Consider the following 14282-nt stretch of genomic DNA (forward strand, 5'->3'; position numbering starts at 1 on the left):
AAAAACTGAAAATCTACCCATTAAACAACTTCCCATTTCCCCCTCCCCTCAGCCCCCAGCAACCATCCTTCTACTTTCTGTTTCTATAACTCTGACTACCCTAGATCTCTTCCTACTCATTGCAATTTGTCATCTCTGACTGAGATTCCTGCAGCAGCCGTCCTGCTAGTCCTCTTCACTCTAATCTCCCCTCCTCCAAAGTCCATCTTCCACATTGCCTCTTGAGTTATCTTTCTAAAACATAGGTTTGATTCTATCACTCCCCTGTCCAGACAACCTGATGGTTCCCCACTACTTTCAACACAGAGTCCAGAGCCTCTGAGTGTGTCTGGTCTTTGTCCAACCTTGGCAGCCTTAGGTCCATGCCACCCACATACCTACTTTACATTGAAGTCATCTTCATCTTGGACAACTTTCCATACTCCAAAAGGAGGCTTTTTCTCTCAATAGTTGGTCATGCCTGTCCCTCTACTAGAAGGCTCCAACCACACACACACATACCTCACCTGTCCTCCGGATAAACCTCTGCCTTCAAGACTCAGCTCAATTGTCACTCCTTTTGAAAAGTTGTCCCTGTTACCCTTTGAATCTATGGAGAAACTTTGGCAGTTGGGCTCTCTTCTTCCCACTGCTATAGCACAAATCCTCTGGTGTTACAGCACATTTCCTTCTTCTCCCCCTAAATTGTGAGCTCCTAGAGGGTAAGGATCCTGCCTTACTCACTTTTAGATCTTTAGGATCCATTCAGTAATTTACACAATTAACAAATATGTTTGGGGCAGCTGGAGAAGTGGCTAGAAGCACCTCCCGCCCTACCCTTACCCCACACTGCCACCTGTGCTTCCTAACCTTTAATGGTACAATGGTACAACAGCTGTGGTCAAATTTGAGCATACATCAGAATCACCTGTAGAGCTTGTTAAACCAGATTTCTGGAGAATTCCCTGGCAGTCCAGTGGTTAGGACTCCATGCTTTCACTGCCAAGGACCTGGGTTCGATCCCTGGTCAGGGAACTAAGATCCCAAAAGCCTGCGTGGTGTGGAAAAAACAAAACAAAACAAAAAACCCACACAGATTTCTGAGCTTACTCTCAGTACCTGATTTAGCAGGTCTGGGATGGGGCCTAAGAATTTACATTTCTAAGTTCCCACGTGACGCTGAGGCTGGTGGTCTTGGGACCACACTTTGAGATCCACTACCTTATAGCCATCAGGGCGTATTAGTCTCATGTTTCTCCCCTCCTCATAATGATTTCATCTCTCCTGCCCGACTCCATGGCCTCTCTGCAGCCTCATTCTCACTCCCCAGCCTTTTGTTCAGTGGGAGTGATGGTTTAACCCAAAATCTTTTTTTTTTCTTTTTAAAAAATTTATTTAGGGCCTCCCTGGTGGCACAGTGGTTGAGAGTCCGCCTGCCGATGCAGGGGACACGGGTTCGTGCCCCGGTCCGGGAAGATCCCACATGCCATGGAGCGGCTGGGCCCGTGAGCCATGGCCGCTGAGCCTATGCATCCGGAGCCTGTGCTCCACAACGGGAGAGGCCACAACAGTGAGAGGCCCGCGTACCACAAAATAAATAAATAAATACTAATAATTTTTATTTATTTATTTGACAGTGCCATGAGGCTTGCAGGATCTTAGTTCCCCGAGCAGGGATTGAACCCGTGCCCTCGGCAGTGAAAGCCCAGAGTCCTAACCACTGGACCACCAGGGAATTCCCTAACCCACAATCTGACAGTCTGATTTCTTCCTTTTTAATCTTGTATGAGTAAAGTATTTTTTACTTTTGTTTGCAATGAACATAATGTAAAAAAGTAAAGAAAAATTACCTATAGACCCACCTCATAGGGCTAGTTTATTAATATTTGGGTGTCCAACTATCCTTATAGAATTTTTCTATAACTGTAATGTGCACATACATTTTTTAAAAATATTTATTTATTTATTTATATTTTTGGCTGTGTCGGGTCTTCGTTGTGGCATGCGGGATCTATTTTGTTGTGGCTCTCGGGTTTCTCTCTAGTTGTGGCGTGCGGGTTTCCTCTCTCTAGTCGAGGCTTGCAGGCTCAGTAGTTGTGGTTAGAGGGCCTAGTTGCCCCGCGGCATGTGGGATCTTAGTTCCCTGACCAGGGATCGAACCCGCGTCCCCTGCATTGGAAGGCAGATTCTTTACCACTGAACCACCAGGGAAGTCCCTGCACATATATTTTTAAGCAAAAATTGGACTTTACTCTTCATACTAACTTGAAGCCTGTGACATTTGTTTTATGACTGGAAGTTTGTACCTCTTAATCCCCTTAACCTAATTTACCCATCCCCCCATCCTGGATTCATTCTTAATTTCCGGAAATAATTTCCCAGAAGTAGAATTTGTGGGTCAAAGGATATACACATTTTTGCTGTTGGTTGATCCATTAATATCTTCTCTTTTTAAAATATCTTCTTTAAAATGAAAGAATTGGCTTTATTTTCTGGTAGTAAATGTAATATATCCATATTGCAAAAACATCTGGAAAACGTAAAAGAAAAAAAACCCCAAATCTGATCACTCAGAGATCACTTCTGTTAACAATTTTTTGGCTGAGGTATAATTTACCTCTAATAAAACAGGCAGATTTTAAACAACAGTTCAATGTGCTTTGACACACAAAAAAAACAGGAACTCACAGAGATAGATAGATACATAAATAGATACATAGATACATCACCAGGCCAATCAAGATACAGAACATGTCCTACACTTTAGAAGGTTCCCAGTCAATCTCACTCCCCTGCCCTCCTCGTCTCCTATGACTCCCTCCTCACATACAAACACTGGTCTGATTTCTATCTGTGTAGTTGTGTTGCCTCTCTGTAACTTCACACACATGAAATCATAGAATATGTCTTTTTTTTTTTTTTTTTTTTGCAGTACGCGGGCCTCTCACTGCTGTGGCCTCTCCCCTTGTGGAGCACAGGCTCCGGACGTGCAGGCCCAGCGGCCATGGCTCACGGGCCCAACCGCTCCACGGCACGTGGGATCTTCTCGGACCGGGGCACGAACCCGTGTCCCCTGCATCGGCAGGCGGGCTCTCAACCACTGCGCCACCAGGGAAGCCCAGAATATGTCTTTTGAGTTTGGCTTCTTCTGCTCAGCGTGTCTACGCTTTATCAGTGTTCTCATGGGTATCAGTAGTTTATAGCTTTTTAATGCTAAGTAGTATATCAGTTTGTGAATATACGACAGTTTTCTTAAAATTCGTGCACCTGTTAGTGGATATTTGGGTAGTTTCCAATTTGGGGCTATTATGGATAAATATGCTATAAACATTCTTGTCTTTTATGGGACGTGTTATCATTTCTCTTTGGTAAATATTTAGAAGAAAAATTGCTAGGCAATAGGATGGGTACATATTTAACCATATATACATATATATGTGTATGTGTGTGTGTGTATATATATATATATATATATATATATATATATATATATATATATACACATAACTGCCAGTTTTCCAAAGTGATTGTACCAATGTATGAAAGTTCTACTTGATTCTCATCAACACTTGATATTATCTGTCTTTCTCATTCTAGCCATCCTAGTGGGTATCTCCTGGTGGTATTAATTTACATTCCTTTGATGACATGATATTGTACATCTTTTGATATGTTTATTGGCCACTGTTTTCTTTTGTGAAGTGAGTATCTGTTCAAGTCTTTTGTCCATTTATAAAATGGAACTGTTTGCTTATTTAATATTGTGTGTCTATATGCATATTGCATGTATCATACCACTGATGTAAATTATAGTGCCATACAGTCCTCCCTCGGTATCTGAGGGGGATTGCCTCCAGAACCCTCCCCCCATACCAAATCTGTGGATGCTCAGGTCCCTTATATAAAATGTCATAGTACAGTCGACCTTCCATACAGGTTCTGCATCCATGGATACTGAGGCCGACTGTTTATCACTGACATAAATTTCACACATGTATCATATGTGATAGATATTCTTTGTCAGATATATATTTGCAAGTATTTTCCCCAGACCATGCCTTGTCTCTTCATTTTCTTAACAGCAGAAGTTGTAATTTTGAAGTCCAATTTATTGATCTTTAATTTTATGATTAATGCTTTTTTATTGTGGTAAAACATACATAACATAAAATTTACCATTTTAACCAATTCTAAGTGTATGTTTAGTGACATTAAGTACATTCACACCGTTGTTAATATCCATTCACTTTGTTAACATATCAATCTCCAAAACTTTTTCATCATCTTCCCAAACTGAAATTCTGTACTCATTAACACTAACTCCCCATTCCTCGCTGTCCTCAGCCCCTAATAATCATTATTCTACTTTCTGTCTCTGAATTTGACTTCATGTAAGTGGAATCATATAATATTTGTTCTTCTGTGTCTGGCTGATTTCATTTACTATAATGTCCTTAAGGTTCATTCATGTTATAGCATGTGTTCAAATTTCCTTCCTTTTTAAGGCTGAATAATGTTCCACTGTATGTGTATACCACATTTTGTTCACCCATTTGTGAGGGACATTTAGGTTGTGTGAAATGGTCTTTCATTGTGGTTTTGATTAGCATTTCCCTAATGATTAATAATATTGGGCATCTTTTCATGTGCTAATTGGCCATTTGTACATCTTCTTTGGAAAAATGTCTATTCAAGTCCCTTGCCCTTTTTTTTGGGCAGGGGGGTGGGCTGTGCCGCGAGGCTTGTGCGATTTTAGTTCCCCGACCAGGGGTCCAACCCAGGGCCCACTGTGGTTAGCAATCACAGTGAGAGCGCCAAGTCCTAACAACTGTACAGCCAAGGAATTCCCCTTTGCCCTTTTGTGTGTGTGTGTGTGTGTGTGTGTGTGTGTGTGTGTGTGTGTGGTACGCGGGCCTCTCGCTGCTGTGGCCTCTCCCGTTGCAGAGCACAGGCTCCGGACGCGCAGGCTCAGCGGCCATGGCTCACAGGCCAAGCCGCTCCGCGGCATGTGGGATCTTCCCGGACCGGGTCACGAACCCGTGTCCCCTGCATCGACAGGCAGACTCTCAAACACTGCGCCACCAGGGGAGCCCCCCTTTGCCCATTTTTAAACTGAATTGTTTGTTTGTTGTTAAGTTGTAGGAATTCTTTATATAGTCTGGATATTAACCCCCATCAGCTATATGATATGCAAAGATTTTCTCCCATTCTGTGGGTTATTTTTTCACTCTGTTGTTAGTGTCCTTTGATGCACAAAAGTTTAAAAAGTTAATTAATTTAAAGTTTTTAATGAAGTCCAGTTTATTTTTTCTTTTGTTGCCTGTGCTTTTAGTGTCATATCCAATAAATTACTGCCAAATGCAATGTCATGAGAATTTTTTTCCTATGTTTTCTTCTAAGAAACTGTTTTAGCTCTTATGTTCAGGTCTTTGATCCATTTTGAGTTAATTTTTGTATATGGTGTAAGGGAAGGGTCAAACTTCATTCTTTTGCATGTGGATATCCAATTGTCTCAGCACCATATGTCTCACTGAATGGTTCCAACACACTTGTAAAAAATCATTTAACTACATATGCAAAGATTTGCTTCTGGGTTCTCTATCCTTTTCTGTTAGTCTATGTGTCTGTCTTTATGCCGATGCCACACTGTTTTCTGTGTGTGCTTTTTTGAAAATTTTGTTCTCAGTTTGTTTTTTAAATAAATATGTTTTGTTTTTCTCTTTGATTTTTATAAGTTCCCAATATGTTAAGCAATGTTAAGCAAAGTCTCTCATCCACTTATCTGTTAGGGCTAAACTAGATTTATTTTCAGGAAATGCTTTCATTTGCTGAAGCATATTCTCTCAGGAGGCAAGGCTTCTTTAGTTGTGTGTCCTAGTTTGTATCTTCATTTTTTTAGAAAATAAATTTATTTGTTTATTTATTTTTGGCTGTGTTTGGGTCTTTGTTGCTGCACGCAGGCTTTCTCTAGTTGCAGTGAGCAGGGGCTACTCTTCATTGAGGTGCAGAGGCTTCTCAATGCGGTGGTTTCTCTGGCTGCGGAGCACGGGCTCTAGGTGCACAGGTTTCAGTACTTGGGGCTCGCGGGCTCCAGAGCGCAGTCTCAGTAGTTGTGGCGCACGGGCTTAGTTGCTCCGCAGCATGTGGGATCTTCCCGGACCAGGGCTCAAACCCGTGTTCCCTGCATTGGCAGGCGGATTCTTAACCACCGTGCCACCAGGGAAGTTCCAGTATCTTAATTTTTAAGCAGAGGAATTATTCTCTCACTGCAGCTCAGCTGCTTACAAAAGCATGCAAGTGTGGCTTTGACTGGCCTTGCAGAATGACTCCTGTGAGGTACTTGTCATTATGTGTAGTACCACACTGTTATGATTACTGTAGCTTTTTTTTTTTTCAGGAACTACTTCAGTCTTATTTTATTGACTTCTTTTTGATCATCGAAGTTGTTTTCATCTTTGTAGTGATGTAGTTTTGTAATATATTTTCAAATCAGGAAGCAAGTCCTCCAAGTTTGTTTTCTTTTTCAAGATTGTTTCAGCTATTCAATGTCTCTTGAAATTTCATGTGAATTTTAGGATGGTTTTTCTGGTTTTGCAAAAAACATTACTGGGATTTTGGAAGAGATTGCATTAGATTTGTTAGTCTCTTTGGGTAGTATTGACATCTTAACAATGTTAAGTCTTCCAATCTACGGGTGTGATGTCTTTCCATTTATTTATGCCTTCTTTAATTTCTTTCAGCAATGTTTTGTATTTTTCAATGTATAAGTCTTTTGCCACCTTGGTTAAGTTTATTCATAAGTATTTTATGCTTTTTGATGGTGTTGTAAAAAAATTTTCTTCCTTTATTTTTTTTTCATATTTTTCACTGTTAGTGTATAGACATGCAGCTAATTTGGGGTGTTGATTTTTTATCCTGCAACTTTGCTTAATTTGCTTATTAATTCTAACAGGTGTGTGTGTATGTGTGTGTGTGTGTGTGTGTGTTGGGAATATTTAGGGTTTTCTACATATATGATCATGTCTTCTGCAAACAGAGATAATTTTGCTTTTTCCTTTCCAATTTGGATGTCTTTTTTCCTTTTTCTTGCCTAATTGCTCAACACTATGTTGAATAAAAGTGTTGAAAGCAAACATCTTTGTCTTGTTCCTGATCTTAGAGGAAAAGCTTTCAGTCTTTTACTATTGAATATGATGTTAGCTCTGGGTTTTTCATTTATGACCTTTATTATTAAGATAGCTTCTTCCTATTTCTATTTTGTTGATGTAAAATGCTTTTCTACATCAATTTAGATGATCATGTGATTTTTCTCTTTCATTCTGTTAATGTGGTGAAGTACACTGATTTGATTTTTCATATATTGAACCACTCTTACATTCTAGAAATAAATCCCACTATGCCATGGTGTATAATCCTTTTAATATGCTACCAAATTCAATTTGCTAGTATTTTGCATTAATATTCTCATGAGGTATAGGTCTGTAGTTTTCTTTCCTTGTAGGGTCATTGTCTAGCTTTGATATCAGGGTAATGCTGGTCTCGTAGAATTAGTTAGACATGTTCCTCCTCTTTGATATTTTAGAAGAGTCTGAGAAGGATTGGTATTAATTCTTCTTCAAATGTTTGGTAGGGAAAAAAAGAATAAAAAAAATAAAAACAAAACTAAAAAAACCCACAAATATTTGGTAGAATTCACCAATAAGACCATTTTGTCCAGGGCTTTTCTTTATTGGGAAATTTTTGATTACTGACTCAATCTCCTTACTAATTATAGGTCTATTCATATTTTCTATTACTTCATGATTCAGTCTTGGTAGGTTGTATGTTTCTAAGAATTTGTCTATTTCATCTAGATTATCCAATTTATTGTCATACACCTATTCATAGTACTCTCAAAATCCTTTTTGTTTCTGTAAAACAAATAGTAATATCATCACTTTCATTTATTCTTTTTATTGAGATGTAATTGACATATTATATTAGTTTCCTTGGTGCAAATGTAAACTGGTGCAGCCACTGTAAAAAACAGTATGGAAGTTCCTCAAAAAATTAGGATTTTCTACGTAAACAATCATGTTGTTTCTAAATAAATACCGTTCTAATTTCCTTTCTATTTTTTTAGGCGATTAATTTTTTATTATTTCCTCATTACACTACTTAGGACTTCCAGTACAATGCTGAAAAAGTGATGAGTAGATATTCTTGCTTTTTGATAGATCTTAGGAAAAAAGGGTTAAATATTTTACCGTTTGTTATGTTACTACACAGAAATGGTATAGTCCTAGGTAGGGTTCTCTAGGGATTTAGCAACTATTAACTTCAGGTAGTGTTGGACCGCTTTGCACCTAGTTCTTGCTTCCTACAGTTTTGGTAGTGCATCCTTACAGACTTACCCCTCTTCTTTCTTCTGTCTGCTGTTAGTTGTCAGGGGCCGCTGCTGGGAACTGAGGGAAGTGAAATAGAGGGAAGGACTCTGGGCCCCTCCCTCTGGCCTGTTCCTTTTGGTTGTCTGTCAGAAATGAGTGACAGTAACTATTGAGCCCATGCGCCACAACTACTGAAGCCGCGCACCTAGAGCCCATGCTCCTCAACAAGAGAAACCACTGCAATGAGAAGCCCTCGTACCAAAACAAAGAGTAGCCCCCGCTCGCCACAACTAAAAGAAAGCCCGCGTGCAGCAACGAGGACCCAACGCAGCCCCCCAAAATTAATTAATTAATTATTTATTTTAAAAACAGACATGAGTGACAGCACCCAGGAAACTTTTTACCATAACAATCTGTAGGTACCGGTAACAGGTTCAGAAGGCATCAGATATCTTCTTCCCCTAAGTTTTGGACTGTAGTTATGCTAAACCCTAGATGAAGGCCAATGTTTGGAGTTTTGGTTAGATATGGAAAGAGTTACCACCCAGCTGATGAACACATTTTTTAAAAATAAATTTATTTATTTATTTATTTTTGGCTGCATTGGGTCTTCATTGCTGCGCACGAGCTTTCTCTAGTTGCGGCGAGTGGGGGCTACTCTTTGTTGCGGTGCGTGGGCTTCTCATTGCGGTGGCTTCTCTTGTTGCAGAGCGCTGGCTCTAGGCGTGCAGGCTTCAGTTGTTGTGGCACGCGGGGTCAGTATTGTGGCTCACGGGCTCTAGAGCACAGGCTCAGTAGTTGTGGCACACGGGCTTAGTTGCTCCGCGGCATGTGGGATCTTCCCGGACCAGGGCTTGAACCGTGTCCCCTGCACTGGCAGGCGGATTCTTAACCACTGTGCCACCAGGGAAGCCCCGAACACATTTTATTTGTGTTTTGCATTGGAATTAGAAAAGTGAGAAGTAGAAGTTGTACCGATTTCATTTAACTTACCAATATTTTCAGTTTCCCTGGACTTTCACCCAGTGTATACTTTTAATAAGAACTTATTAAACGTTTTGGGGGTCTCTTGCCAGAGGTCATCAGCCTTTTTGCCTTACCTCTTCTCCCTTTCAGAAGATGCAGGGGAACTTCTCCTCATCTCACGTATAGGTCCTGGGTAAAACCTTAGGACAATGGGGATATGGGGCAGGACTAGTAGGGTCAAAAAGGGAAAAGGCCTGTTTGTCAGTATAGGACAAAGGTGAGGAGGACAAAGTCTGGGCTGGAGAGAGATGAATAAATATTTGCAAATGCTATGTCCTTCATTGTTTTGGACACTATCAGCATTCTGGCATCCTCGTGATTCTGGCTGGGGTAAAGGAGAAAGTGGGATACAACAAAAAAATCAAAACAGTCATTCCAGCCATGAAGATACCAAAGCAAAGGAGATGTTTGGATTTTCTTGTTCCTCTGGTTTGTTTCTTCCTCAAAACAGTGAGGATCTCCCATAGCCTTTAATAGTGGGCATGAGGTATGCCCAGGTAACCGAAGTTTCTAAGGGCCAAGACACTTCCTAGTTCTGACCAGTCTTAGTATCTCTTCATCCCAAGCCTCTCTCCACTTCCCAATCTGAGCACTGATTCTTTCCAGCAGGGCTGCTCTGCTGACCCACCATGATCCAGGCTGTGCTGCTCCTTTGCTGTGTCTTGCTGTCCCCAGTGGCTGCCTTCCCAAGAAATACCCAGGAAGGGGTTCTGACTTTCCAGCTGTTTTTCATAGAAACTGGGCATCCTCTGAACATGCTCTCCAACCAGATCCCTCTCCCAGATTCCAAGACCTGCCAGGTTCTCTTATGTACGGCCCCATCCTTAGCCCCTCTACTTGAGTACCTATCCAACTTAGCTCTGGAGGTGGCCCAGGAGGAGAATGTCAGCCCAGCTGAGGCCCACATTCTGTAGCTTCACCTTGTTAAGATAGGAGGAAAGGACACCACTGAAACCCTCATCCATGAGAGAGAGCAAAAAGCACAATGAGGAAGAAGGCATTGGCAATGCTAAAGCATTCTGAGGGATCTTGGGGGACCCACGGGGAGGCTTGGATAAATCCAAAACTCAGCTACTCACCCTGAGGAATGTATTAATGATGGCGAATATGCCCACTGGGGTGGCTGGTCTGCCAGTTAGCTTGGATGGTGATTGAGTTTGCTGAGAAGCCATCCCCCATGATGCTGGTGACACAATTCAGAGCTTTTGCTATCAACATCCCCTAGAACTGCAAGTATGAGTCTTGGGAATGTGTTGGAGAATTAGGTAAAAAGCTGAAGACACCCCCAAGTTAAGAGCCTCTCAGTGTCTATGGATGATGACAATATAATTTATCAAATGTTCCACAGTTATTCTGAAGTGCTTTATGGGGAAATTGATTCAGGAACTTGTCCAGATTCTTTACTTCAGATAGTCAGTGCCACCTAGGTGACAAGTCTGATTTCCCAGGACTGCTTTCTAGGATGGGACACAGTAAGTAGGCAGAAATGTTGGACACCACTTAGGCTAGGTATAGGCTCTTCATTTCATCCCAGTGCTAAAAGACACAGGTGACTGGTGTTAGCCTTGCTTTTCTCCACTTAGTAGCTCTCAGTCCTTATTTCACATTCCATTTTCCATTTTTTCCTTCATTTATCATATACTGTACCTGTAATATGTCTAAGCATGAGAAGCATTTTAACTTTCTTTTTCTGTTTTTATAATTTTTATTGATGTGTAGTTGATTTACAATGTTGTTAGTTTCAGGTGTACAGCAAACTGATTCAGTTATACTTATACATATAGCCATTTTTAGATTCTTTTCCATTGTAGGTTATTAAAATTTCTCATCATCTTATTTCTACTCTGTGCCCGCTAAGCTAATAGTCTCTTACAAGCTCTTATCAAACTCCACTCCACCCTTTCCTACTACCCTCTCTTTAAAAGTTCTCATGCTTCAAAGTCATTACAAAAGAGCATCAAAGTTATGAAAAGTAAACACAGGACTCAATGGTTCCTAACACTTTTTTTCCCGAACTTTGTCGATGTGTTGTAGAGCACAAAGTGTTACAAAGATCAAATGACTTAGAAGTTATTCTTTTGAAATCTTGAATTTCTTCTAAGAAGTATATGATTTCAATCCTCCAAATGAACTTCCAGGCACCATTGAAGCTGACTTGCCCTAATGAAGTGTTAAAAACTAAATAAATAGGTTGCTTACACTTCTCTATGCCCATTTTGTTTCTTTGTTCGTTTGTTTTTCTATTCTCCTCTTTTAAAAAATGATAATTTTATCTTTGGAATGCACGCAAAGAAACTTCATCATATTCTTCCTATTCTCCAGTCCCTCATATTTCCCTCCACATGTTGAAAAGTGTGCTATTGAAAACATTAGCTAGATAGAAAGACAGAGAAATAGATACATAGATAGACAGATTGATTTTTTATTGATAATTACATTTATAATTCAAGGAAACTTCACATGTTCAGAACATTTACAATCTGATGAAAGCTTAAAGACACATATTGTTAACTAATAAAAATGGCTAAGCAATGATATCACAAATCTGTGATCCATTATTATATCCATTAGAATGACTGGATTAGTAAAAGAAACAAGTGGAAGTTGGGTGGATTATACTGGAGCTCAATCTCTCTCAGCATAGAGAACAGCTGATGGATAAACGATTGTTATCCACAATGGATGAGTCCAGCAGATTCTTACGGGCTGCATAATGTTATTTCTATCTTTGGAAAGGGAAGTTAGAAATAAGGCCAAAACTACAGAATAGAAACACGTAGAAGCATTTTAACTTTTTTCTCATTCGTCTACCTTGTACTAAATCTCCCATGAGACACTGAAGCTTGCTAATTTAATTTTTAAACTGAAAAGAGAATCATAGACATCTAACCTCTTCTGATTCTGGGTTTCCCAGCTTCTATCACGAGCTAGAGTGTGAAAGTGACAGGGACCTGTAGGAAATGCCAAAGAACAGAGTTTTTAGGTATTGAGGTCGAGTGTGTGACAAGGGGACAAGGTTTGAGAAGCCAGTACAAGTGGACAAATATTTGCAGAGATTACATCTCTTACTGATAATAGGGGAAAGCCAATATCTACTTTCTTCACCCGACAGAGGAGTAGGCAGAACAGGATTGAGGAGCTACCAAATCTATCAAAGTAGTCTTACTTCTTAATCACCAGACTTTGTGGTAATTTGGGGCTCCCTATTAAATAGGTGGAAATCAGGCAGAGGAAGACCTGAAGATGCAGAAGGCTGAGAGGGAACAATTGGGTTGCATTTCCTGTTTCTCAGTCCTTTAGCTAAAAAGAACAGAAGTTTGGAGGTGATAGATGAGGTTTGCCCTGAGTCCTGGGCTCCTTTTGGACCACAGTCCTTACGGAAACGGTTTGTATGTTTCTGGTTTCTCCCGTCTCCAGTGCACTCTGCTCCGGACATGCGTGGTCTCAGACTCATCATGGTACCAGCTGAGCTACTTCTTTGTTGCTTCCTGCTGCACGCTGTGGATGCAATTTCATATGGAAACCAGACAGACGACTTGGTGCATCTTCGCTCATCCTTGGGATCCTGGCTACCTTCCTCAGCCCCCTTGTCTTGCCGGACCCTGCTCCCCAAATCCCTGCCTGGCTTCACCCACATGGCCCTTCTCCCCAAGTTCCTGGTAGGCCTGCCCCTGATGATTGCCTTGGAGAAAGCTGGCTGTCAAGCTGATGTACGGGTCCTGCAGCTTCAGCTCTACCGCCAGGGGAGTGTAAAGGCTACACAGATCCTCATCATGTATCTTCAAGAGCTCGAGAAAAGCAGAAGCACAGGGACGGGAGTGTCAGTGGATGCCCTGGCCTCTGCTCTGCAGCTGTTGGCCAGGGAGCACCCAGACCCAGAGAGGGCCCGACGATCCCTCTCCATCAAGGACTGCGAGCAGGAGCAGGAGCAGAGTGTGCACAATGTAGTCCAGCTGTTGCCAGGAGTGGGAACCTTCTACAACCTGGGTACAGCATTGTATTATGCTGTTCAGAACTGCTCGGACAAGGCCAAGGAACGAGGCCGAGACGGGGTCATAGATCTGGGTTATGAACTTCTGATGGCCATGGCTGGAGTGTCAGGGGGGCCCACGGGACTAATGATCAGTACTGCACTTAAACCTATAGTGAAGGCTGGGGTTCAGCAGGTGATCCAGTATTATAATGAGAGAGAGGTGAACAGCCCTCCACCAGAGACCAGCAAGGAGGTCTTGGGGGGCACCTCAAATTGAGTCACCTGGAAGAAACAGCTGCCATGGCCCCTTTGGTATCAGAAGTAGTAAGTTCAGTTCCTTACTGGCAGTGGACCTTACTCTATGACTATGGCTTAGATCCTAGGGATAGGAATAGTACTGAGATATAAAAGAAGGTGGTACGGGGTGGGATGGGGAGGGTGGGAGGGGGGGAGATGCAGGAGGGAGGGGATGTGGGAACAGATGTGTATGTATGACTGATTCACTTTGTTATAAAGCAGAAACTAATAATAATAAAAAAAAAAAGAAGGTGGTACGGAATTCCTTGGCTGTCCAGTGGTTAGGACTCCACTCTTTCACTGCCAAAGGGGCCGGGTTCAATCCCTGGTCGGGGAACTAAGATCCCCGTAAGCTGCGCAGCAATCGATCAATCAAACAACCAATCAATTATAAAAGAAGGTGGTGGGACCTCCCTGGCGGCCCAGTGGTTAAGAATCCACGCTTCCACTGCAGGGGTTGTGGGTTTGATCGCTGGTGGGGAAACTAAGATCCTGCATGCCAGCGCAGTGCAGCCAAAAAAAAAAAAAAGGTGGTAAACACGATGACTAGATCTAATATTCTGACAAGTTGTACGTGTGTGTTCAAAATCCAAATCTCTGATTTTTTTTATCAAGGAGGAAGGCAGTACTGTAAAATGTAG

General features: G+C 41.5%; 1 protein-coding gene across 1 annotated transcript; it reads left to right on the forward strand.

Moving 5' to 3' along the window:
- Window positions 1–12477: 12477 nt before the first annotated feature.
- APOF (apolipoprotein F) lies at window positions 12478–13704 on the forward strand. The gene is made up of 2 exons (XM_081249308.1): window positions 12478–12559; window positions 12789–13704. Exon 2 carries the CDS (start codon window positions 12806–12808, stop codon window positions 13619–13621), a length of 816 nt encoding a protein of 271 aa, XP_081105434.1. The 5' UTR covers window positions 12478–12559; window positions 12789–12805; the 3' UTR covers window positions 13622–13704.
- The last annotated feature ends 578 nt before the right edge of the window (window positions 13705–14282 follow it).

This window comes from Mesoplodon bidens, assembly GCF_964165515.1.
Source record: "Mesoplodon bidens genome assembly, chromosome: 11".
NCBI classification, from domain to species: Eukaryota; Metazoa; Chordata; class Mammalia; order Artiodactyla; family Ziphiidae; genus Mesoplodon; species Mesoplodon bidens.

Bases quoted from the DNA above. Each gene is read 5' to 3' on its own strand.
- APOF (XM_081249308.1), top strand. From the start codon at position 12,806: ATGCGTGGTCTCAGACTCATCATGGTACCAGCTGAGCTACTTCTTTGT.